The 27,989-nt window shown below is 34.8% G+C and overlaps 1 protein-coding gene across 1 annotated transcript in view; it reads right to left on the bottom strand.

Moving 5' to 3' along the window:
- Positions 1–27,989, bottom strand: part of IMMP2L (inner mitochondrial membrane peptidase subunit 2) — a 435,451-nt gene that overhangs the window by 84,625 nt on the left and 322,837 nt on the right. The window contains exon 5 of the mRNA XM_030464700.1: positions 15,442–15,544. Within this exon, the coding sequence (XP_030320560.1) occupies positions 15,442–15,544 (103 nt within the window). The remainder of the gene's footprint in view (positions 1–15,441; positions 15,545–27,989) is intronic.

Below are 27,989 nucleotides of genomic sequence, written 5' to 3'. Positions count from 1 at the left end.
CTATTAACAAATATTTTTTTTCCTTTATATAATTGGATTAACAACGCCACACTAAGTGTATTTCTGGTTAATTACCTAGAATCCTAAGGGACTTTATTTACTGTTTCATGCTTGTTATTGTCCCTATAATAAACTAAAACCAGTGTAAATGTATTTGCAATTTGCCAGCTGTTTTCATTTTTAGTTTGCAAGAAACCATGCACAGAGGCTGTGAATCGTAACCAACAGTTCACGAACGTTTGCTGTGTGCAAAACTGTAAGGATGTATTCCACCTGTGGTATGTAATCCCTTTTTTTACTGTAAAAACAGGTGAAATCAATTGTGAGCCTTAGAATTAGCTGTAAGTACTGGGAGGTGTTCCTCACTGGCAAAGGGGTAGTTTGAAGGGCAGGTTCTTAGTACACTAGCAGGAAGATTAGTTCTTCATCCACATATTTAGGATTTATGTGCCACAAATCAACACATCCCAACAGTGTAGAAGACCTTTAAATTCTTCTGGTGTATGACTCTGTGACAAAGATATGATTTCTTTCTCTGAAGACTCAGCCAAGCCTGGGCAGATGGAGCATGGCAGGGGCTGGAGGAAGGCATGGCAGCATCAGCTGTGTGCCACCCCTTGCCGGGGAGAGCCTGTGGTGCTCTGAGCCTGCAGCAAAACACCAGCAGGAAAAGACAGCTAAGGGATGAACCCCTGACCTCACTGAACCCTCTGGCAAAACTCCCAATGTGTTCCACAGAGACAAGATTTGTCCCAAGTTTTTACTGCTTCGACATACTGTACAAACCAGACACAAATCAACACATTCTAGCTTACAAAAGGATTTTTTTTTTCTCCTGACTTAGGTAATAAAGCTACTGTAAACATCTCAGATCTCAGCTGAGGTAACAAATTATTTTTAGAAGTATAATATATCTTTATATCTATATAGAAGAGAAAAATGCAATGCAAATTGCAATTTGCTCAATGTCACTAGTACACTGTCACTTAAACTCAGCTTACAGCTCGAGCGTAGTTTGAACTTTTACTTCACTTTCAAGATTATGAGAATACTGGGAAAAAGAGGTATATTTTGTCCACTTCCAAAATTATGGAAAATCACGAGTTTACTTTGGTTGCATCTAAGAGATGAAATCTAAAGCTACCAGTCACTAATGACACGTAACACTTATTCTAGGAACAGTTTAAATTAGTTTCCAGTTTCCAGAAAGCTGGTACCATTACATGTTAAAGACATAATTCTGTGTTCTTTGTCTCATCAACAACATCTTTGTGTTCTTTTTCTCATGTGAAATGTCAATAGTTTTAGCCCCTTATGAATCTCATTTTAAAATACATGCATTTAAATGCCAATTGGGACTTTCTCTAGAAAAGCTTCTCTACGAAGCCAGGTTTGAAAGCTGAATTCTGATAGAAGAAAAAATAGTTCTTTTTTAAATTTAATTTGTTATTCTCAAGATAACTGAATCCTATCCAGACATCACTGCAGTCTTCTACTCTCTTTGCAGGTAGACAGAACTATTTATTTTTTAAATTTACATTTTTCTTCTCAGGAAGAAATCTACATTTTCTTTCTCAGGAAAAATACCTTGCTGTCAGACAAAAAAACCTCTGAAGAACAATCAGAACTTTTTATCAGGTGTATCAATGCTCTGTTTCACCTAAAGATGCTATATTATACAGTTAGTTTTGTATCATTACTGTTTGCTTCTTCAGCAAGCCTCTATCAAGAGCAGAAGATCATAATGATCAGTAATGAAAGCATCATGTGCTACAGAAGGCAGCATATTAAATTCTGTTGAAAAAGGAAAATAATTTGAATTACATGCAGATTTACAATGTTGATGCTTTTAAGTTTATTTTACTTAGACAAGTCATTGAGTTGGAAGAACTTGTTCATTGCTTTTCAGATAGCAAGTGTACTAGTTATTTAATTATGCAAAATAAAGTTCAGTCAGATTTTCAACAGATCACTCATTCCCCTTAAGTCTTGGATTTTTAAAAAATAATATGTCTTCTCTAACATGAAAGGTAAAAATTCACATTTGCAGAACTAGAGGAGATTGTACTGTTTTCTAAGTGTATAAAGAAAAGAGAATTTATAACTGGACCTAAACAGAGGCAACAGTACTCAAAGAAAATTTGTTATTGTTTAGTACTTACTTTATAAGCTATCATCTGTCTAACCTATCTTATCTTTTCTGTCCTTTTCTGTCTCTTTAGAACTGATCAAAGGAAAATCCAATTTTCTGTTTGTTTTGGTTGGGTTTTTTTGGAAACTGCTAAAAAAAAAACCACTCATTGATTGGACAAGTTTGGTGGATGTGTTCCTTTCCCCTGTAACTCTGGGTATATGTTAGGTTTCTTCAGAATACCAAAAAGACATCCTTTTAAATAACAGGGAGTTATGCCAGTAGGATAAAATCTAGCTGTAGAGGTTAAGTTTGGTTTTGGTGAGGATTTGCCTCACAGGATATAATTTCAAAGGCCCAGGGTTCTGTTTGGGCCACAGGTCTTTCTGATGGATAAAACCCCAATAACCTGACACAAATAAACGAGGGTAAATATAAGGTTACTGTACACTCTCTAGTTCAGCAAGCGTGAGATTCACTAAATAATCTGCAAACTGTGAAGAATGTGAAGGCTCAGCTGGCAGTTGATAATATTTTTTTTTCCCCTCTGTGAAGTCTGCATGTTTTTATTAAGTCTAGGCAATCTATTGCAATGTGATGAGGAACTACGATTTCACACACTTAAAGACAAGTGTTAAATTAAAATGACATGGTTCTGTTGCAAGTTTACTGCTGAAGTAATCCAAATACCTTTTTATTTTTTGTTACTGTGAAATTAATTTGTGTAAAAGGTGCCAGGAGAGAACTCTGCAAGCAAGCCAAATATTCTACTTTTTTTTTTTTTAGTGCATGATTTATTTCACGCTGCTGCATTCTAAAATTTCAAAGTAAAGCACAAATGTGAAGTTCTTCCATACAACGTACACAGTATGTAAACAAAGAAAAATTATGAAGACAATGGCTTTATTATATTATTTTTAAAGATATAGTTCAAATATAAGATAAATGCTGCAAGAGAAATGCAAGGTTTGCCTCTCCTGTTATGTAAAACATGCCCTATTATACTTGACTGATTTATCTTAAAAGTATTTTTTTTATTTTGCATAAGGAATAATGTAGAGACATTTCTTAAAATATGTCTGGTTTTCTCAGCCACTGCAATTCTTTCCTATCAGCATGAATAAAACCTCTCAATGGTACAATCAGGAAAGGAATTTTAATTAATTCTGTATTTACTGGTATGTGAGAACTTTGGTTTATCACCTCAGCAACATCCTGGCTGGCTTCTATGTCCTAAGTCAAATGAAAGAAAACAAAGACTGAGGCATGAGAACAATCCAGGAGTCAACATAACCTAAAATACTTAGTAAAGATATATTGGATACCAAAGGAACATTTTCCAGGTGCTAGCTTTCCACCAAACAAACAAACAAACAGTCTTAGAGGTCATAAAGCCCTCACAAAGATAAAGATACTCCCAAGATGAGGATGTTTGGAAAGTCCCTGATAGGCAGCAGCATCCCTGAAATAGAGAGGAGGCCTAAAAGCCTACTGATATAGCACAGTCTGCTTTGACCTATGTGCAGTGGAAAGCAGAAGTTTACTTTAGATCAGATTTTCAAGGGAAAGACTGAATATTAGATAAGGAAATAAATATAAGCTTTATAGTCCAAACTTTTCTGTCTGGTTCATACAGATCCACCGATTACATGAATAATGCTTTGTTTTGAACACATTGTTTTTCAAATGCTTGAATCAACCTCTAAACTCCTTAAAGAAAGTCTGCTAAAAAAGAATAACTGCAGACCAGAGATCCCACCCAATGGCATTTAGATCACTGAGATTTTGAAGGCTATGCAGGGTTATACCAAGTTCTTCATGACTAACATAAAAGTGTCACAAATATATACTAAATCAGAAATAAGTGTATGCACTTTTAAGCACTTAAAGATGGAGCTTTAAATTAATGCAGTAGGGTAACAAAAATTGGATATCTTGCTGGAAAATGAAATTTATTACAAGGACATGAACCCTAGCTCTGAAAGTGTAGACTTTGAAAGTCACAGTCATGCACTCCATTCAGGTTTTTGCCTTGGTAAATCTAAATATTTGTCATTTAACAGTTGATTGCATTGCGATACTAACAATCTCTTGACCTTAATTCAAAATACAATGGATACTTTGAGATGAACAAAAATTCACTCTCATACTACAGAAATTTTAATACCAATAACAAGGAAGAGTAAACTTACTCTCTACATTATTCCATTCACTACGTGTAACCAGATCTTAGGTTAACATGAGAATGTTTTGACTTACACCTTCATGGAAACAAGTAACTTGTGAGGGCAAATCAAATCAACAACAATAAATAACAACTGAAAATGTGCAAGAGCTGATGGCCTATTTGAGTCCAGATCTCATGTATATGAAGCAGTTCTTCAAGTCCTGTATTGCAGGACTTATTAGAAAACAACATGACAACAATATTTACAACAGTATTTACCAAAGGAGAGTTTTTTATCTGTTTGCAGCTTGAGGATACAGAGCACACAGCAGCTGCAGCAATATCAGAAACCTTTGGAGAAGCATTAGTACTTACACTGCAAAGTGCATGTCTGTTTTGGTAGTATTTAGTCTAGAAGAGTAACACAGGCAATTCTGGTTTATACTGTATGTGAAAACCTACATTAGCATTTTGAACAACAGGTTTGAATTAGTGGCCCAGAGTTGTGACATGATTGTAAGAATCTTTTTTTTGGGGGAAAAAAAAAAAAAAAAATATAGATTCTGGAATGCCTCTATCTAATCAATAAAACTGTAAAAAAACATCCTTTAGTGTGTTCTTTCTTCCTGCCAAAGGCTCTGAAGTGTGAAGGTAGCTAATAAAATAGGTGAAGGCATAACCTGCCAAGCAGCAGTCATGGAGAATTTTGTAGGCAGTTACTTCTTCTGACCCCCCTCCTTTTTCAGTGTATTACACCTTGTTTTGGTCATAGACTTCCCCTGGCTTTCATTAGATATAACGTGTATATGGCCAAAATTCAATGTTGGATACCAGTTTCACATCTGTTACAGAGTAGTCCAAGAGTCAGTTATTTTGGCACTCAAATCTTTTGTACGAATCCTGGTTTTTAATAAGTTTCAAGATAAACCTGAATTTTAATTCGTATAATAGGAAGATACGTGAATACAATCAGGCACAATACAGAATTTAAATATTGAACTGCTAGCAAATTGGGATTTTTAGACCTTCTGTTATTTCTTTCACATATTTTTTGTGGTATGAAGCTAAGCTTTTGGCTTTAAAACTTCTGACTGGCTTAACCTCAAAAAAACCCTGAGCCCCAACAAGGTGATCCAAAAGTAAAATTGGGAAGGTTGGTAGCTCTTCAGTCTCCTCTCTTGGCTGTGAATCAAGCCAAAGCTATATTCTACACACAATAATTTTGCAACATTGAGTAAAGGTTTGAATAAGCTCTATTGGAATAACTCCTTAAGAAAATACCTGATAACTTATTTTATAATAATCTTTTATTAATTTATTAATTTTAGAGAACTCCATCATAAAATATGGAAAAGCTTCTTTTTCTTATTTCTTTGGCTGATGCTGCATTATTAAAATTGCATTATTTCCACCAGAAGTGAAAGTGTTATTTTGTGGAACAGTAGATTTTTGTTTCCTTCTGATTATTGATCCATTATTGATCCAAGATCCATGCTTGTAAAGTGAGAATTTGTCATCATCTGCAGATTTCAAGCTTTGGTAGGAAAGAAAAGTCAGGCCTTTCTTCATCAGACTCAGTTAAACATATTTTTAGTAATTATATGAGAACAAATATTATAGTCACATAAATGGCACACATCCATTAAGTTGAAGAGGAATTAGTATATATTAATGAGCTATTGAGGAAGCACCATAGAGTTGCTGCTATTTCATGCTGTTACTAATTGTTTTCTTATTATATACAACTCTTTTCTGAACCTCAAGGTTTACAAAAGAATTAAAACAATTGTCCTGGTTCCTAGGTTTGGTATTCAGTTGTGGTGGCTCCTAATAGAAACCAACATAAAACTGTGAATGCTAATAAAAGATAATCTGGAGTGCTCCGATCCTCAGAGCAAGTACATTAAAATTACTATAACAAGCTATAATTAAGTGACATTTTTCTCAAATAAAGGGGAAGAGGAATATACAATTTATTTTGTAAACACATTTACTCTTCTGTTAGTTGGCATTACTCCCCTCAGCAAATGCAACATTCTGCAGGATTCACCTCTTAATTATTCTCATTTGTCTCTCCTACAGTTAAAAGAAGAACAAATAACTGCAATGTTCTGCTATCAGTCTGAAAGTTCCTCTAGACAACACCAAGATTATGTTCATAAGAAAACTATTTCTATATTTTAAATCAAGTCTGATTTCTTTAAAAAACATAAATCATAGAACCATAGAATGGCTAGGATTGGAAGGGACCTTATAGATCATCTAGTTCCAATCCCCCTGCATAGGCAGGGACACCTCCCACTAAACCAGGTTGGATTTCTGAGCTGCAAGCTCACACTGAGAGCTCATGTTGAGCTTCTGGTCCACCACCTCCAAGTCCTTCTCCTCAGGGCTGTCCACAATCCTTTCTCCTCCCAACCTGTGTTCATGCATGGGATTGTCCCGACCCAGGTACAGAACTTTGCACTTGACCTTGTTCAGCTTCATGCAGACTGCATGAGTCCGCTTCTCAAGCAAGCCAAGGTCCCTCTGGATGGCATCCCTTTCACCCAGCATGTTGACTTCACCACACAGTTTGGTGTTGTCAGCAAACTTGCTGAGGGTGCATTCAGTTCCACTGTCCATATCACCAGCAAAGATGTTAAACAGCACTGGTCCAAGTAGAGCTCCTTCTGGAACACCACTCATTACACATCTCCATTTGGACACTGAGACAGTGATCACAACTCTCTGGGTGCAGCCATCCAGCCAGTTCCTTATCCAACAAGTGGTCCATCCATTCAATCTATCCATTCAAATTCCAGTTTAGAGATCAGAATGTTGTGCAGGGCAGTATTGAATGCTTATAATGTATAATAATATAAATAAAATTATTATAATAATATATAAAAATAAATCTGTCCCTTCTGTGTTTTTTATAACAAAACATACAGTTTGGAAAACACTTTGATGGCCCTGATAACAATCAGGAATACATTTATTGCCACCAAAGATCAGTTCTGACTACTTAAAAAATTAAGATAATACCGAGATAGCTGTCATCTTAATGAACCAGCGTAAATCAGTATAATTATTCACTTTAAACTGGGGTGCTTTATTCATTCCAGTTTTCCAAAATAAGAGAAGAGAGGCAATAAACAAAGTTTAATAAGGATCATGAAGTCCCTCAACTTCAGTGAGAAGTACTTTAGACATAAAATTATACACATGTAGACACAGTATTTTAGGGAAATCTTTCTATGCTCAGGCTGAACTTCAAACACAACCTATTTAGGAAGATTCATGCTACCTAGTATACTTTCCAAACTTTTCCTTTTAGGACAGAGGGAATATAAATAAAAGTTTGTAGAAAATGCTTGCACAATCTCAAATGAAATTCTATACACTTCCATCATCCTCTGAGAGAATGCAGCCCTATAAAAGTAGTACTATTGTAGATAAATTTACTATTTTTTTCCACTAAATAATATGGCTTTGATAATGCATAGGACAGTTAACTGACAAAAGTTTGCCATCCTATGTCCTAAATAGGATAGACACAATAAAAAGGGCTTTCACAGATATACAGAATCTTATCAGTAGGACGGGACATCAAAGTGTGATCTGGTCCAACTTCTCAATCAGAGCAGTGCCAAGTCAGGTTGCTTAGGACCTTTTCCAGTCAGATTTTGTTACTACCCTCAAGAATGGAGATCTTACAAACTGTCAGGGTAGTCAATGCATGATTTCCCCCATAAGGAAAACAAACCAAAACAAACAAGCAAGAAAAACAAACAAGAAAAAAAACCCAAACAAAAACCAACCAAACAAACAAAAAAGCAAAAGCAAAAACATCCTAGTATCTATTCAAAATTTCCCATGTTGTGACTTGTGCCTATTGCCTCTTTTCCTACTAATCCATGTAAATATACATTTCTAACCTTCCAATATGATGTACAGTCATATAAACAGTAATAGTCTTACCTTGGGGTATAATAAGCTATTTATTACACCAAAGCATTTATCTTATCCAAAAATGGAATAAAGTAGATAACAATTTCCTATAAATCTGCAAATTTTAGAACTTCAATACTCTGCAGATTTGTAGAACTTTATTTTAATAATCCATGACTGAGTTTTGACAATGCTCTATGTCCAAGGAAGAAAAATGATGCCCTGGAAAATCTTTCAGACACTGGAATAGACTACCTAGAGAGATGGTTGAGTCGCCATCCCTGGTGGTCGTGGTGTTGTTGGGGGATATGGTTTAGGGGCCAACTTTGTGGAATAAGGACGATGGTTGGACTCAATGATCCTAAGGGTCTTTTCCAACCTGCAAGATTCTAAGATCTTAATATGAATTCCAGCACAAATCAAAATTACCTGTAAACCATAGCAAACTCAGCTAAGATTTTTTTGTGCTCAAAACCAATTTATGAGATCCTATATCATAAATGTCATGCTATAATTTCTGGAGAGTGTTTTTTTAATATAAAGGTGCTTCAAGTTGTAATTTAAGAGAAATAGCATTGCAAGGAAACTGATGAAGAGGCATACAGGACTCAGCAAATGATTATATTTGAATGCAGAGCTGTTCAAATTAGTTAATTACAATTGATGGTATGAATCTGACAGCTCTCTATCTCTTCTAATATTTCATTAAATCAATCTAACATTGTTTCATCCTGGTTTATTTCAATGTAAGTGATGTCAAAAACATCTGTAGGCTATTCAGTCTACAGTTCTTTCCAATATGGTTGGAAAATCCTTGCATTTGGAAATATTCATCCAGTATTTGGGTTAATAACTCATTGTGCTTGAGTTTGTTGCACGAATCCTGTTCCACAAGCAGGATGGCTGAAGCTTGATTAATGCTAATTAATACAGTAACAGAGAAAATAGATAGAAGGTGTAAAATGTTTAAGATTTGACATAGCTAAGAAAAAGGAAAAAAGAAAAAAGCAACAAAATTTCTGCTACTTTACAGTCCTCGTGAGCATTCTATTGCTAAGAAACAGAGCAGATTTATTTGAGAGCTTTTAGTCATATGATGGTAGTCAGGCTGCTTGAAAGATTAAATTTTATGCATTGGTTTAGACTACAGTCAGGCTCAATATTCTGCTCTCCAAGAGAATTAGGGCAGCCATAGAGGACTTTTTATTCCCTATACTGCAAATTCAGTTAGTCATGATAATTCAATGGACAGTGAGGCCACAAAATCTTATTATTAAGGCTCCCCTTCAGCAGCTCCTGGAGTGAATTGCCATTCTCAGTAGACAAGCCACCATCTCAATTTGCATCTCACATATAATATTCTCTCAAAAGGGACAAGCAAATTTCCCTTCCAGGTTTATTCATCATCAGTCATAACATATAATGTCCTACCATTTTTATTCATCACAGACTTTTACAAGTTCAAGCTGTGCATGCATGCTATTTACTACTTGTAACTTCATGCTCCGTATACAAAGTCTTTTACCTATTTCATTTCTGCCAGTGGCCATGGATAAATATCATGGAATGTCATTGACTGCGCATTTGCATGATACACTACAGCCTTTCTTAAACACAGCTTATTTTCTTTTATACCTAAGAGAAAAAGCAGAAATGTCACTGATCCTCAAAAGAGTCATGCTGCTCTCCAAGGCTACATTTATACAGAGAAGTGAAGGTGCAAGCACTGGTCGCAGTGGTAGCAAAAATAAAACAGAAGGAGCTGCAGCATCAGGTAGCAATCTGATGCATCCAGGTCCCCAGCAGATCATTTCCAGGCTTCACTGACTACTTTGGCATCACTGTTATCCTCACCTACATCAGAATGTAAGCACAGATAGAGGTTTTCTCACTAAAATCACATGTTTGTTTTGCAGTGCTTGACCATCTCTTCATGAGTTTGGTCTAAACTAAGAAAAATAGGGTTTGGGATCTTCTATTGAACTACTTGTTTTAAGTCTCTCCAAATGGCTGGCTGGAATATGGGGAGACAAATGGGTCACCGGGTATTTTGAGACCTGGTAGAATTCTCTGTGGGAAGGGTGTGTCCTGCCTATACACCTTATTGTGTAATGTTAACTCAGTGCTGCTCAGCACACTGCTGTGAACTGCTAAACTCTTCCCACCTTTTCCCTTAGAGGTTGCTCTGTCAGGGGGATGTGATTTTTTGCACTAGTTTCTAGCTCAAAGATGAGAGTTTCAGAAGATGGCAAGATCACCCCCAAGATGATGTGCACTTGTAGGACATGTGACATTCTTTGTTTGCTATTTTGTAAGTAATCCAGAACTGCAGAAATATATCTGCTTCTCCCTTCAGCTGTCCTCTGAACCTGCCTTAGAAGAAGAAAGAGGATATGAAGTGGGACTGATCTCATATCTTGTAGACTTCTTGGTTCAGTTATTCCATTTACCAATAGTGGTACCATTATACTTCACTAAAAGTGTTATATTTCATTTCACCTTACTGCCTAATGAACTTTTAATATTTTCTGGTATTGACTACTTGTATTCACTAAGAGTAATTAGAGACAAATACTGGATTAGTTTAAGTAAATGATTATAACTGGCCACACTACATTACAGTTATTTATTGAATTTGCACACTGAGGGTTAACAATTAAACCATTTTAGTTTTAAATTTGAAAGAGATTATGATCGCCTTTGAAAAGCAAATTAAAATAACTAACTCAGCATATTCATTTATTTTGAATGTTATTCTTGTCAATAGTTTCTGTCACAGATTTGGGCTGCTGAAAGAAAAAATAGCTAAACATACTAGAACATTTTTCAGATAGTTTATTGCATGAACTTACAGTGCAGAATTGCTTATATGAACAATCATAAATACAGTTTCTACACTAATGCTGACTAAAAGCAATTTACTCATTTGAAGCTTATGAATGCAAAACTTCTGTTAAATAAAAAAGCAAGCTCGGATTGTACAGGATTTAGTTTTGAGAATAAACACATTTAAAGGTAGATGTATTTTTAGTAAGAGGGAAAGGGACCTGGCTGAGCCCAAAAGATGTTTTATGACAAGGTCTCATGTTTCCCAGGAAGATAAGGAGGATAATAGCATTTTTGCCCTTACACTGGATGGTGAAGCTTAACTCATAAAGAGTCTTAACCAAAGCCATTAAAGCCAATAGAAATCTCTCATTGACTTTAATGAGCTTTTGTTCAGGTACTTTACAAGACAGTTGAAAGACTGCCATGGACTTCAAGCTCTAATTTTATCAAGCTTTTTCATATCCTCCACTTGGAGCCATTTGGAAACACGGAAATGTAATAATAAGAGTGTTATATTTACCAAAAAAAAAAAAACAAAAACAAGCCCCCTTATAAAAATGAACTTTTTTAAAAATTGCCTGAGTGTTATACAGTGCATGCATGTACATCCAGAAATACAAATATGTCAGTTATTGTATGCATTTATTTCTAACTTTCTCAGATGCCTTTTCATGATGGTTGCATAATCATCTCTGCACTGCTGGATGCCAACTCTACTCATTTGATCTGGGCAAAGTACAGTTTATAATGACTTTTCCCTTGATTTAGCCGTAGTATCAGATCCAGAATATAAATTGTGACTTTGTTTTTATGCTGCTCTTATCCTGGCTGTGTAAGAAAAGACAATACCAGATCAAGCATAATGTTAATATTTTAAAATCTTTAAGAAATTGGAAGGAGCAGAGGAATTTTATATCTGATCAGTTCTTTATAATGCATTTCCAGCATTTCTGATCTAAGAAAGCAGAATCATAGAAAGAATTTCTTTACTGAGAGGGTGATCAGGCATTGGAATGGGATGCCCAGGGAAGTAGTGGATTCTCCATCCCTGGAGATATTTAAAAAGAGACTGGATGTGGCACTCAGTGCCATGGTCTAGTAACTGCAGCAGTAGTGGATCAAGGGTTGGACTTGATGGTCTCTGAGGTCCCTTCCAACCCAGTCGATTCTAGGATTCTATGATTGCCAGGGACAGTAATGTATTTTCTATGCTGTCACACTAAAACATGTATGCAAAAAGACCACCCCCAGAACAAGGAGTTTATCAGAACTGCAGACAAAAATGAGAAACTTTAACTGAAAAACTTTAAAAAGTAGTATCATAATTATATGAGCTATTTATGATTACATTCCTTGAGTATGTCAGTTAAGGAAAGCTAAGGTACTATCACAAAAGCGTGGTTTGACTCTATGAATTTGAAAACAGTAACAGGTAATTGAGTAAAAATCTCTACTCTACCCCAGGAAAGTGAAATACATTTCCAGCAATATGGATTTTTTTATCCCCTTAAATAATAGCAAAAAATGCAAGTTCTCTGCATATTTATTGGCTTCTATTGAAACCAGCTATTTTCAGCATTATGAATGGCTGACACGTAATTCCAATCCTGAAGCACAGAGGTTTCAAAGCAACAGTGTTATATAACACCTGCTCTTCTGTACTGCACATGGCATTTTCTTTTTTGTGAAGACAATGTATGATAACCATGCACTACCTAATTTAGTACAACACTCCAAAAAGGTAATTAAGTTTTGATCATGTACAGAGTTAAAAGCATTTCTAATTCAGGACTACCCACAGATATTTTGATGGTTTTGTGTTGTCAGTTAAGTTACCAATTTTATTCCAAGGCACAACTAAGCAGAAAAGAAATTCTAAACTTTAACAAATTTTAGTTAAAACATTTTCATTTTATTTACTAATGTCAGTAAAATCCCTCTCTATGCATTAAAATTCCATTTTTGGCCCTATTAACAGCATGCAATAAAAAAGAATGACATTTTTAATAATATTTTTATGAACAAAATAATTTACTCTGTTAAGATTTTACTTTTTAGAAATTCATATCTCTCCAAAGGTATATCTAATTTAGAGCTTGATTGGTATAAAGGCTTTTGCTTTATCAACCTAACCCATTAGGCCATTAAGCATATTGTTATTCTCCAAGAGACAAAATTATTCTAACATCTGTTCTCAATCTGCTTTTCCATCATTTGCTTTTATGCCCCATGTAACTCGTTAAGCTCATTTACAAAACATTACTGTCTTTGACTGTCTACATTACAAGATTGCATTAAATTGAAAAAATGGTACAACATAATCTACTTTTAAAATACAATATTTTTACTGAACCTTTTGATCCAAGAAAATGCATCTAGGTTTGCAAGTGAATCGTGGACACACATAACATTTAACCTAATCTCTTAAGCAACCTATATTCCAACAAAATGAGAAAAATGGGTTCATGCCTTATCATTGTCTCTTCCTTATGACTGCTGCAGTCTAAGGAGAGAAAAAGTGTTTAAGAACATACCTTCTGAATTGCTTGAAGGTTAGAAATACCTTCTAAATAATTTGAAGAGAGAAATAGCAAGATTTTAATTCACTTGTGAAAGTGATCTGAGCAGAGAGAGGAGTAGAAATCATCCCAGTAACCTGAAATCTAATGTGTGTAGAATAGAAAAGAACCTGGAGTATAGCATATCTCTCTACATACACTTTCCATTTTCTCCTGAAGATGAAAGTTTTCAGTATTTTATGATTATTATGCTAATTTCCAGCCCCATGAACTCTTCTACCCCTTTGCCTCTACTCAGTGGTTGGTTCTTTAATTTAATATCAGAGGAAAATACCTATTTATGCTTGACAAGCCCATATTGTATTTATCAACATGATTCAAAGGTCATTCCTTCAGCAGAAGCTAAAGAATTCACTGTCAAAAACTATCTTACTAGCTCCTGAAAGGCCTCACTTCTTTTAGAAAAGTGACATACTACCTGATGTTAGTAACTGATAATATATGCAAGGTCAAAGCCTAGTGAAGGCAGATTTATAAACATCAGGTAATTGATGGTGCCAACCTTGAGGATTTTGCCTTCTATGAATTTTCTGCTGTAAAAGTGAAAATAGTGCCCAACTGCTGAAGTTTCTTTATGCTCTATGTTGGTAACATACTTGTAAGTGAAAAGAAGTTTAATGGCTTTATGACGAAGATTTATCTTGGGGACAGAGAGACAGACACAAAAGGAAACACCTACTAAAGGAGGGAAGGGGACACCTGCACAGGATAGGCAGAATGAAATCCTGATGGAAAGAGCCTCTAAAACTACATGTTAAGAACCTTAGAAAATAACAATTGAAATTAGCACAAAATATGAGCACCAAAAAAGTGAGACAAGACAAAAGAGAGGCAATGGCATCACATACTACAGACAGTAGGGCTTCATTTTATTTTTTCTTTAGCATAAATTATTTCAAATTAATCACTGGGCTGAACTTCCAGAGGCCAAACTCATAAGGTCCTTGCTGTCATTAAATCAGTTAGTCATTAGAGTGACTCTGTATGGAAATGGTATGAAATGCACAAGGATGGAAAACTCTAGCCTAGACAGCTTTCATGTGACAACCAGTGGTTTATTTAATAATATTAGGATATTCTCTCTTAAAGACACATATGAAGCAGAGCAAAAAGGATAACAGGATGAACAGCTTATGCAACTCTTTTCTGCATGCTAGTTAAAGTAAAGGCAAGAACAGGAATCCATACAAAGTGCAACAAGCCCAAAACCAAACCAAAACTTCTGTGCAATCAAATTTACCAGTCAAGAAACAGAGGTTATGTTATTTTCATTATTCAATATGAAAGCAGCCCCACATAAAGAAAATTTAAGTACTTATTTTTGGGAAAGTTTTGAAGTAGCCTTATTGTTTGTCTACAGACCAATTGGACAGTTAACACTTAAAAAGTGTATTTACATTTTCCTAATTCTTTATCCCAGCACTGGCTCTAAAGCAAGACTGAGCTCCTGGGAGGGAACCATTCCTAATTACATCAGCGGGCGACACATCCTCAGGGAGCATCTGTCAGCTACAGAATGCTGGCTCTCCCTCTGGCTATTCCTCCAGTTCATCCCTCCAAATTGAAAGTCTCTACCACTTTTCCTTCCACATGGTAAAATTAAAAGGAATCTTTATCCTTTATACAGTAGTTAAGAGCAAACTCAGTCTTTGCTGACCAAGATACTTTAGAAAATGTAATAATTTTCACAGAAATAACAAAAATACAAATAAAAGCGATACAAACTTGCTCTGTTGCACAAAAGACCCAGGAGAGATGCAGTGTTTTTCAGTTGTAAAGTGTAAATGAAAGAGTTGGCTTACCGGGCCAAAAGCATTGCTGTCAAAGCTGTGTCCATGGTGATCACCTTCCACCCAAATATGCCCATGTGGAACTTTCACATACTTCTTTTTGTATCCAATGGTTCTAAAAAGAATTGCAAAATAATGGCTAATCAGTTAAAAAGAAAAATCTACAATGTTTTGTTTTGAAAATTTACATATTTATTATTTTGCAATTTGACCTTGCCAACACTTGCTTAAAAAGAAAAACCTGTGCTGAAGTCCTTTAGGCTTCAAGAGCACTACTCAGGTGAAATTACACAGCAATTTTGTATGAGCTATTTGCACTATCAGGGCCTAGTAAGCCATGTTGTTTTGGCATAAAATAAGGGATTTTTATTTGTGTCTCTGTAGTAAAAATTTTTTGAACCACCAGATTTTATCTGGGATAAATGCACACATATCTGGGATAAATGGGCACATATTGCAGTCAAATAAAGATAATGCATTGAGAATGCTTTTCTTCCATAAGCAGCATTAGGTTCTCATCAAAAATAGCCCTCAGGTTGGGAGCTTGGATTCCTCCAATGCTTCAGTCCTCAGGGCAGGATGTCCTCAGCTGTAACAGGTTAAATAGGTAAGCTTAAAACAAAACTCAATTAGAAAGGTGTTGAAAAAAAAAACCTCAAACCCACACCACTGATGATTCCAGTTATGATTCTCCACAGAAATTGGTGCCTCAGCATGGCCTGGTATTGCAAAATGAAAAACTACAGGTGAGTCCTAAAGCTGAGGTGCAGAGTATGCAAAATTCCTGTCATTAATTCCTGAGTAGCTGCCATTTCCATGATTCCAGTCTGCCTTCTACCATACACTTCTGCTTTCCTTCAGATGTGAACAGATATTCTGCAGTCATTCATGCAAGGAGGTAATTTTATCATGCACACAGAGTTATTACCATGACAAAGCATTTGCAGTTGGGACTAAAGACAGTGATATCTCTTATTTTGTTTTGGATAACCAAGTCTGTGCATAGATAGAGAAAAACTTATGACCTAGCTTGTTGCCCCTGCCAGCTCCTCACTTTACACCATCTGGAATATATGCCCCCACAGCCAATGGCAGAAGGAGCACACTCTAAATCTAAGGAAAATCAGATGAAGAGAGAAAATCACCTTCAACAGGAGATTCAACCATTCAAAACAAAAAAGTAAAACTATCCTGAGTCAGTAAATACGTGATTACTTAAACAATAAGAGTAGTTCTGTATAAGAAACATGGCAGGCAGTCTGGAGAATAAAATTATTTATGTTTTGGGACCCTAATATACTTTGTCTTGTTGATATTTTTTTATAAAGTACCATATAAGACTGTATTTTACTTGAAACATGTTTTAAGATATAGGTTCAGAGAAGTTGACTATTAATTCTGTTTTGCTTATTAGACATGAAAATTATTAAATTAATATCTTCCATTAGCAATAAAGGCAAACAATAGCTCAAAAATATCTAATTTGCTCTTCCATTCATCTTTCTGCATATAGATGAGTGGATTCGCATAAGGTTTTGTACCTAACAGACTGGATGCACAAGACTGAATTTCACTCTGAAGGGTGAAAGGATTTGAAACTTATTTTTGGTGACATGTTTACCTCATAAATGTCAAGAAAATAATATGGCAAATGCCAGTCAGTGACTTCATCTCTGACCAGACATAATTTCCTACCCCCAAATAATGTCCTTTATTATGATTAGGAAATCAGTGACAGGAAGGGAAATAAAAAGGGGAATTTTTTTGCAATAAGTGCTTGAAAACAAAAAATGAAAGAACTTGGTCTGCTTTGCAGAGGTTTGCAGAGACCTTGTGAAAACAGAAAGGCTTAACATAGGTACACACTGTGTTCTTTAAGGCCTAAAGCACAAAGAAAAAGATTACAAAGTGCAGAAATTATCATTAGTTCTTTTTATTATTCCTACAACTTTAGAAAATACATAATTCTTTTCTGCTCTTGAAATAACTATCATAAACCAGAAAAAATTGCTACAATTATGAAAAAAAAAAAAAAGAAGAAAAAAGAAAAAGCCTCTTACTACGATCAAAGAAGAATTATGTACGAATCCTCATATTGAAAAAAGCAGTTGATTGTACAAAAGAAGTTTTGACTTTGGGGAAATAGAATTGAAATTGATGATGTTAATAAATGCATGAATGGAATAGAGGAGAGAAAAAAATTGCAAAAGAAACAGAAGCAGCAGTTTTAATTATCTACTTTAGCAGATAGCACTGATACTGCATGGATAAATCCTTCTGTAAGTCAGCAGATAAATGTAAAACCTGTCGTTTCATGTATGTGGTATATAAATCATCAGATTTTTCCCACATGCAGGTCTAATAGAAAAAAAACCAAGCTCTATTGTAAACAATAGGTACCTTTATACATGTGAAAATGAGAGGCAAGAAAATCTATTTCTAAGACAATTTCTTCAAAATGTAAGTGCTGCATATGCATAGGGCAGTTATCTAGGGACTTTGCATCCCCTTTATCAATACTCCTGCAAAACCTGTCCTGTGGAGCACATTGGAAATTGGAAAGCAAAGTTTTATTTGAGGTTTTCACTGCATGCATTAGTAACTAACTGCGGCTGTATGCTCATGTTACAGTAAATAGGATCATCCATTACTTACTATTGGTTTTAATTTTCAAGATAATTCCATTGCTGAATTACTCCACAACTGATCAATAAACCATACAAGCAAGCAAACCAGGCTAGAGGCTTCAGAAAGCTATATTCAGTTATTGACAGTAAGTTATTTTTAATTACTGTTGCAAATACCATGTTGACCTTTTTTAAGAACAAATAACCCAAATTTGTTTTTTCCTATACTATGAAAAGAACATAAATTGTTTCAGAATTCAAATTAGTTAGTTAGTAATGCTGCCCCTTTCTCACACGAATCTTGCAGAAATTAAAGACTTTAATCTCTGGCCTAAATTGTATGGAGGAGACCAAACGTGCTGCATAAGCAATATGGCTCTTGCTCTAAATGTACCAACTACCATTCATCCATCTCACTAACTTACCATTTTAGCTAGATGGGCTTAAAGAAAACTATTACCCATCTTTTTTTGTGCAATCATACAAGGACAAGTAATTAACACTACTTTTACAACAATGTTCTTAGGTCAAGTTTCTAAGGGTTTGCTTCTATGCAGACAACTGGCATCTACTCCTCAGATTCAGGATGATTATAAGTTTAATGATCAATATTTCTGTGAAAAATTAATAAAACATACATAGAAGTGAAATTACTTTGCAATGCTTCTAGCACTATAACAACAGCAGCAACAGCACCATATAAAATTCTCAAGCAAAATATCAGTTAAAAGCACAATTAACTCATCTGGTATTTTACATCAGCTCTCTGGGAGAGACCTTTGCAACAAAATAAATGCAGTCAATAATGTACTGTAAATTTTGAAAGTAATATAAAAACCTCTTTTTCTTTCTTAGTTGAGTGTTCTTGGACTCATTTCTCTAACTCTGCCTGTAATCTTGACTTCTTTGTTAGCTGTCACACATGAAGTATTTAATTAAATTTAGATGTCTGAGTGAATTCTTAGGAGAACAATTGGTGTAAGTGATAATTAACTTAGTATTTGTTAATTTCATATCAATTTCATTAGCATGAGTTCTAATTACTGGACTATCTTCTAAATTTCAGAAAGCCTCTATGAATAGAGTAGTCTTTCACTTTCTGAAATCTAGTGGCTTTGAAATAAAAATAGACTGTTTAAACCTTATAGCCTCCCCATGATACAGGTTCGCTTTAGAAATAGCAGAGACAAAGACATAGAAATAGTAGATTTTGATTCATAGTATTCAAGCATCTGTTAAAAGCCATACTGGTGTGTGAAAAAAAAAAAAGAAAAAAAATGGAGGTTCTACCAAAGTCACAAAATGTAGTTGAACTCTCACTGGTTAAGAACAGGGTCCATGAGCATTGCAGTGATTTTCTTTAGTAGAATGTAATAGAATTACATTTATCTTTTTAATTTTCCTAAAATAAACTAGTCTGGAATTCTCTCTCTCTTTTTTTTTGTTTGTTTGTTTTTGGTTTTGTGGTTGTTTTGTTTTGTTTTCTTTTTTCCTTTAAGGTACATTTTGAACCTTTACAAAGACTTTTTTTTTCCCCCATGATTTAATAGTTAACAGATGTACTTATATCTATCCTTGGCTAAGAAATAATTTCAATCCTGACAGTCAAAAATGAGCTCTATATGGTATTCTAACCACCTGCCCACAAGCAAGAAAAATCTGCTTTTTTAGGATGTGGCACCAGTGCCAAAGCAAGCAACTTGGCTCAGCTAAGCTGTATGAGGAATGATTGCCTTCAGTTTGATTTGACCTTGAGAAATCAGAAGGTCTCAGCAATCTGCATACCTTTGGGAACAGACACTGTAGAGAATTTCCCTTCTTTTGCTCAGGAGATAATAAACAAACACAAACCCTTGTGTAAAGTAGGCAGTCGGTATTATACTTAAGAGCAACTTTTCCCAAACAAATTGAATTTCTGTACGTGGAAGCTATTCACATAATTCCATCTTCACCAAATCCACAGAATGAAACAAAGAAGAAGATATTCAGTTTCAGGTGACACCCAGATCTCAAGACATAAACTTTACTGTAACATATAATGTAAATTGTATTAGTAGCACCACAGGGAATCTTTCATGTGATGCTAAACACCTTCCAGTCACTAAGAAATTTCCTTTTTCTTATCCAGCACGCAGACAGCCACCTGTGTCTTTTTGCTTTAATATTTCCTTTACATATATTATATTCCTTTGACCACAGGCTGCTATTTGAATCATCTGCTGTTAGAAGACATTTATGTATGAGAAGCAACTAAATTTTTTTTTTCTTAAGCCTAGGTTACACATGAGAGTCTGTCAATAGGCTAAGGAATAGTCTCCAGTTGTGTGTAGCTATTAACTTTTGTCTCAGACCTGAAATGTGTTCTACTTAAAAGCTGAAGATGAATCAGCTATTGAGAGGCCTGACTTTAAAATGTGTATCCAAATTGAGAACAGGAAAGTGCTGGAGGTGACCTCATGCTTGGCTTACTGTTGCTGTAGCATTGCCAGATCTGATATATTGAGATGTGAACACCCAAAAGAAGACAGGCCAGAAGTGACAGAAATTACAGAATCTGAAACAAGATTAGGAGCAGCCATTAAGGAGGCAGAGATTTCCTTAGCTTATACTTGGAGTGTCTTAACCCCATAGATTTGAAGCTTCAGGAAAAATGCAGTTTCAGGAAAAAACAGGACTACATTATTGGTTTCTTCATTCAGAACAGAAATGTGATAAAATCACAAACTTTTGTAATAAATACACTAAGGAGTTGAAGTAAGAATAATGCCAAACTACAAATTATTTTTTTTCCCCAGCTAAAGCATTCTTACCAAAGTGATGCTCCAGTAGAGCTTCCTGTGACTCAGCAGTGCTAAGAATAAGTAGAAATCTGATATGCAAAGTATGGGAGATATTTGAAACTCTGTTTTATTAATTAAGTAATTTCACACATAGCATATGAGAATAATTATTTAGCCATTACTTGCTTCACCAGCTTCTTCAAAACAGCAATCACTTTAAAAGCAGACAGTATTCAGGAAATTACTGAATTTCAACTAAAATTAAAAAGGAATCTAACCACATACTGATATTTACACATTGTGCTAATTACCTGCTTTGTGATAGTCAGTTAAATTTTCAAATGCATGTATCAGGTATTGCATCAGATAGCTTTCAAACTGTGTTTCTGCCAGATAGCTAGACAACCCTGAGTGAGGGGTGCAAACAGGATTCTATTGCTCTTTTGTTGGACAATGCAATGCAGCCAATTACAAGATAACTTTTTGAAAGCAGACAAAAATGTAGTCATGTAAAAGTTCATATTATTCATGTAGCTACCCTTTATATGGGTTAATAGAACCTAGATCTCACTAGGGCTTTCTTTGAACTACACTGGCAGAGCAATAAGAACTGGGAATATTAATTCTAAGATCAGAAAGATAATCAGAAGATAACAACATGATGACCCAGTTTGAAATATGGGTAAGTACAACTGTCTGACTTTCAGGAAGTAATTCTTGAATAATTCACTATTTATTGGTATCTTAAGCATACAATAGTGAGGGAATTTAAAATTTCCATTATTTTATATCAAGATGTGCTTTCTAAACAATACTTGCATTATAAAAGATTTTATTTTTTATTATTTATTATTAGAACACACTGCTAGTTTCATAATGTATGATTAGATAAAAAGAACTTAATCTGACTAAACATATAAACCCGAATTAAGTGCTCTAAAACACTGCCACACAAAAAGCACTCTGCTTTTATAAAAATTGAAATGAAAAAACTTTTATGCACGTGTCAGTGATAGGGAGAAAATATTTTTAGTACCACATTACAAACAGGTATTGAAGCTATTCTTGAAAGATTCACTATGTCCCCCCCAAATGGGAAAGTAAGGAAAATATGAAAACATATTCTGTACATGTAGTTGTATATTAAGAGTTTGGGGTGTTTTTACATATGACCTTATGAATAACTTGTTCTCTGCATGCTTTATTCTGACCTATTTTTTACTTTCGTATTTTATATATGCAGCTAAATAGACAGATTAAAATACATGTGACCCACATCACATACATATAAAAATTAATTCAGATTTCTTTAGCCATATAAATTTAAGTTCTGACCCATGATCCCATATATACTTCTTTTTCTGAAATCACACAAAACTACCACCCAATTAAACTACATCAGATAGATTGAACAAATTTGTCTAATATCAGCTAGCTATAGAAACAAAAATTGAATTATAAAACCTCTTAAACATTTTTTACAATGTATCTGATAGCTCATATACCAGTATTTCTAACAACACTATTTACAGTTAAGCAAGTCCAAACAACGTCACATTATTTATACCTGTTTCATTTCTCAGTATAAGACAGCGTTTTTGTTACCTTATTTGGATGAAAATTCTGCAAATAACATAGATGAATATACAAGAATATTTATCAATCCCTCCATTTTTTTTAGAGATTCATTAGATTTTGCCCTCAAGTCTTTCTACAATAGAAAACTTTTCTTTTGTAAAACAACCCATCTTTTGTTATTTCTAAATATGTAAGTGAAAATATTCCAACATTGTTAAAATGCCTTTCTGCAAAATTTCTTCCACTTATTCTAGCAGTCTAATGAAATAAATGTGTTATTGTGCATATTTATCTAAAATGATAAAATTATTGACAGGACAAAGAACAAGCAAGCTCATTCACTAGAGATATTAGCCTTATTTCAAGCCTGAAATTTTCTTGGTAACACCTTGTTTAGTACCAGACAGGCCACTGTAATGGAGAAGAGACTAGAAATTATGAGAAAAGATGGGAGATCATTGCTTATCAGAACTAAAGAATTTATGGGATCATTGCAACAAGCAAAGGTGTTCTCGAGAGATCAGTTTCCCAGCAAAGGGAACTCACACCTCTGCATCCAGATATATTTGACTAAAACATACAAAACACTGCAAAAATAAAGAAGAAATCATTGTCTCTAACTGTCTTAATATCACAGAATTTTCCAGATAATTGCTCAAATTTCTGTTCCAAGATAATTTCAACACAATTAATTTTGTCTGTTCTGTTTCTCTCTTCCTTTCTTTCCTGAATTTTCAAAATATCATCGAGACACGCTTCAGATTTTTAATGAGCAAGCAGCTATGGAACTGGTGTTGACTTGTATGATCAGTACACATAATACAATTTACCCTTTATCTCAGTGCTATTCTCCTCCATGTATCTCTTTCTGAAGAAGTTCTCTATGATTTCCACAATTCCCTAAATGTTTATCCAACAGCTATAATTTCCTTTATCCTTTGACCATAATTCTGAGGTGATAAGATTTGCAGATTGCATTTTATGGCCCTTACATATTCTACTCTATGATTTAAAGCAATGTTGCAAATCTAGGACCTAGATGCCCCTCTTTTGATACTTTTACCCATCTGTATATATCCACATCACAAAGGATTTTTACACAGGTGCTGGCAAGTACTCTGTGAGCTGAGTTAAAAAAGCCACAGCTATCAGAAGTTATTTTGTACATTTTGTGAACAATGGAGCTGCAGCAGTGGTACCAACCCACAATACCAGAGGATTTGGATTTTAAGGAAATAAAATTTTTTCGTATTCATTTGCAACCACTTTTTATGATTCCCATTTCCAGCCTCACATTGCTTTTTTTGTATTTTTTTTCAACTTTTCCTACTTTCCTTCAGAAACTACATAAAAGATCACTGCAATCCACCATGTATGTACAATTCATCAGCACAGGAATTTCCCTCTCCTCCCAAGAGCTTTGCTTACATCGTCAGGATGCATGTGGCTACCTCAAGCATTTCATATTGCTTGTCCCTGCAAGGAAGAATTCATTTTGCTCCTGCTGTTAAGAATGTTCAGCTAGAAGTATCTGCCCTTCCACAGATGACTTTATCCCTTTTTTCTGTACCTCTGACTGGTTTCATTCTTGGGTCCTCTACACTATTGCCTTCATATTATGTGTGACTTTCTTTTCCATGTATGTATTTTATCTGTTTTGACACTAGCAGCATTCTTATTTATGATCCTTTCCCAGGCAGCTCTCCTCAAACCTTTTAGGAAAAACGTAATTTTGATGATTTTTAAATGAAACTACAGTTGATTTCTACTACCTTGTATTTGATATCACACAGATAATTTCAGAATATGGTCTTCTTATTAATTTTTTTATTTCAAATCAATAAAATGTATAGCAAAATACTGCTGAAGTGATAGCGTGGAACACCTGATCAGTGATTATAATTCTTCCAATGTCCATATATAACTTGCATTACTGCCTCTAACTGTATTGAGAGCATTTTTATATAAAAGAAGTATTAGAGAATTCTAAATTCAATATCAATATGTATTCTGAAATTTGTTCAACATTCGATACTATCTATATGCATATGAATATAAATATTCCTACACACCTTTAGAAAAATGTCACTCCCATTTGCAGTACTAAAAGTACTTCATTCTTTTGCTCAGCTCATTATCTGAAGCAGAAGAACTATAATTATTTTCAAAATAAAATAAAACAAAACCAAAACAATAATTTTGTGATGAACATTTCATCTGTTGTATTCCCTTCAATTAAATGGCTAACCAGATTACTGACACAATATCTCATTTTTCTCTATTATCAGCATTCATTTGTGGATTCGTCTAATTCCAACTGCCAACACTGTGACCTTTCAAGTTAAGATTATGAAAATTATTCAGTTTGCCTCTGATAAAATCCCATTAACCAGATGAGTGTATTATTTCATTACCATCTCACATTACTAAATTATATTGATAATTAACATTACAGGGTTTTGCTAATACTATTAACAGCTATTAAAAATATCATATTACATCGTAAATTAGATGGGAATAATTTCTTAGATTCATTATCATTAGTCATAATTTTACCCAGGTAAAAATTTACTAATTATTCTAAATCATCTAAGGCAAGTTACTCAACCATCGCTGTCAAACTGGAAAATTTATACCTATAAGAACAAGAGGTTAAATAGAGATCAAAAAGGTACTGATGTAAAAAAAAAGATTAATTACTGAATCCTGCACCTTCTTTCTACTGCAAGTGAATCAATTGGGGAAAATGCTGAATAAAATTTTAGCTTTGGAAAATTTTGAAGAAACTGAAGGCAATTGTTTTTGAGTGAAGAGTTAAGACTTACAGTACAGGCAGTTGCTTCATCAACATTGCTTTTATTGTGTTTTTCTCTTTAACCCATCTCTATGTCTGTCTTTATGATCATGTCTCAAGAAACAAGAATTGACAGTTCCTTTAGGGGTTCTATATTCCTAGACTGTAAATGCAAGCCTATATTTACTGAATATTTTATTAGCTTTTCAGCTTTCGTATTACAATTTAGATCAATAGTGGAAATGTAATAAGCTGAAATGCTTAATTTGGGAATAGTCCAATATTTTTCAGAGTGGCCTTTTATTTGCGATATGCACCCATCTTTAAATAGGTTTTTTTTCTGAAAGAGCTCAATTCCATACAGTCCACTATTGGACAATATTAAAGAAATGCTTTGTGAAGCCTAAAAAGATTTAGAAAGCTGATCTTTGCTCTAAGGAGTAGAAGTTATTAATAGCTCCTTTTTTTCCTCACAACACTGGAATTTCATATTGCTCTGTTAACAGGAAAATCCCACAAAGCAGTAAAAACTTCAAACCAAAAATCCTCAAAGAAATAATCTGAATCACCTAGAAAAGGAAAGGGCATTGCACTCATTAATACTCCCACAGTATTTAGTAGCCTCACAGCACTGAGTCAATGGATGTCACATTAAACTGGTGTATTTCTTCTTTTCTCCTTCACCCCAAGTGTTTTTCCATTGAACATAACTAAACCAAGAAAATGTTCATTCAATATTAATTCTCAAAAAAACCTTCAGAGTTATTCTTTGACCATTTAAAACACCAACAGGGAACCTAATCCTGTGTCTGTTCTTAGCAACGTGTTTGTCTTTGCCCTTTATTCTAACAGGAACCCAAGTATGCTGAAAACTTTCTTGAGTCTTGTATCATTAACAAAATACTTGGCTAGTAGGGGAATTTTTTTGTATCTATTTTCTGAGCCACAAAGCACTACATGGGAACAATTTCTTATTTTGCTTTACTTAATCTTGCAATATGAGAGAATCCCAGTGTGCTGGTATCTCTGGAAATAAAAGCGCTACCAGCATGATCAGATGGTTCTAAAGAAGTGAGACTACAGTGACAGAAGCAACAGAAAAGACTTCTTATCATAATAGCCTGAGACAGACACGAAACTTCAAATTCTTATTTATGAACCACAGAAAACAGAAAAAATGAACAAAATCCAAACTTTTTCTGCTTATAATGGTCAGAAGAAATGTACAAATCAAGATTAAAAGACAACAAAGTATATGTTCCTGAACATGTTTTGAAATGGACATTATGCCCTTCCTGCTTTAGCAGTGTAAACAATCACTCACCACCAAAAGCTGAATCTGAGGTGAAAGAATAAAAGATCAACATGGAACATACCACTCCTTGAACATTACTTTGAACACTAAGATTACTGTATGTGAATATACATTTTTTAACTGAAATTTTATAGGTATCATGTAAAGCAAAAGGATCAAGATTAAGACTTCTAGTCTAATGACTTGAAAATTTAATCTATTTAAAGATTACAGATTTCAATTTAACATTAACATCAGATTCCATGGGCTGGTGATAGCCCAGTGGAAAATGTTATGTTACAACAGACAGTCTACTATTTCAATTGCTTTCCCATTTGCATAAAGATTGAACACATATTTTTCACCTCTCTGAGTGGGGAGAATGTTAGCTATTAATAACACCCAATATAAATTTTATTAGCAAATAATGTAAAAACTCGGCATTTTCTGATTTGAAAAATAAAAATTAAATTTAAAATAATTAAAAAATAATGATCTCTAATGATTTCAGAGGCAGAAAAAAATGGACACCCATTCAGTCTGAAAAGCCTGCACTTCAATCATTTGTTGAATTAAAAAAAAAAAAATTGTATGGTCACCCACCTCCCACAACCTCCTTTCAGGTAGTTGTACAGAGCAATAAGGTCTCCTCTCAGCTTCCTCTTTTCCAAACTAAACATTCCTAATTCCCTCAGCCTCTGCTCACAGGACTTGTTCTCCAGACCCTTCACCAGCGTGGTTGCCCTTCTCTGTTGGGGAAACAGTTCAGAAATATACAGGTTGTGAGCAATCCTGACTTACTTCAGCTTAGGCTACATTGGGTTAATGGCTATTGAGGCCTAGTTAGAGGTTTTCTAAAAATGAGCAAATGGGAAAGAGATAACTTAATTGGCAACAGAAGAAGAAAATAATTATGTGAGAAGAAGGTTTCGTGAGAATGTTTTGTGTAATTGGAATACAAAGCCACCTGCATGATATTATGGTGTAAACAAGGCTTCTCTATATAAGTGAGTGCAAGTTGTTAATAAACGATTTCATACGATCATATTGATGTGTACATGGAATCCTTAAGCCTCCACAGACTTTTTTCCCACACTTCTCTGAACTCACTCCAGCACCTCAATATCTTTCTTGTAGTGAGGAGCCCAGAACTGAACAAAGGACTTGAGCTGCAGCCTCACCAGTGCTGAGTACAGGGGCACCATCACTTCCCTTCTCCTGCTGGCCACACTATTCCTGATACGAGCCAAGATGCTGTTGGCTCTCTTGGCTACCTGGGCACTCTACTGGCTCAGATCCAGCCTGTTGTCAACCTGCACCTCCAGGTGCTTTTCTGCCTGGCAGCTTTCCAGCCACTTCTCCCTAAGCCTGTATCTGCATGGGATGGTTGTGACCCAAGTGCAGGACCCAGCAGTTGGCCTTGGCCCACTGATCCAGCGTGTTCAGGAGTCAGATTTGCAGTGGTTTCTCCCACAGGAATGAAGGTG

The sequence above is a fragment of the Calypte anna genome, chromosome 1 (genome assembly GCF_003957555.1).
Source record: "Calypte anna isolate BGI_N300 chromosome 1, bCalAnn1_v1.p, whole genome shotgun sequence".
NCBI classification, from domain to species: Eukaryota; Metazoa; Chordata; class Aves; order Apodiformes; family Trochilidae; genus Calypte; species Calypte anna.
The sequence above is the reverse complement of the archived record's forward strand: the minus strand, read 5'-3'. Positions and strand labels throughout refer to the sequence as shown.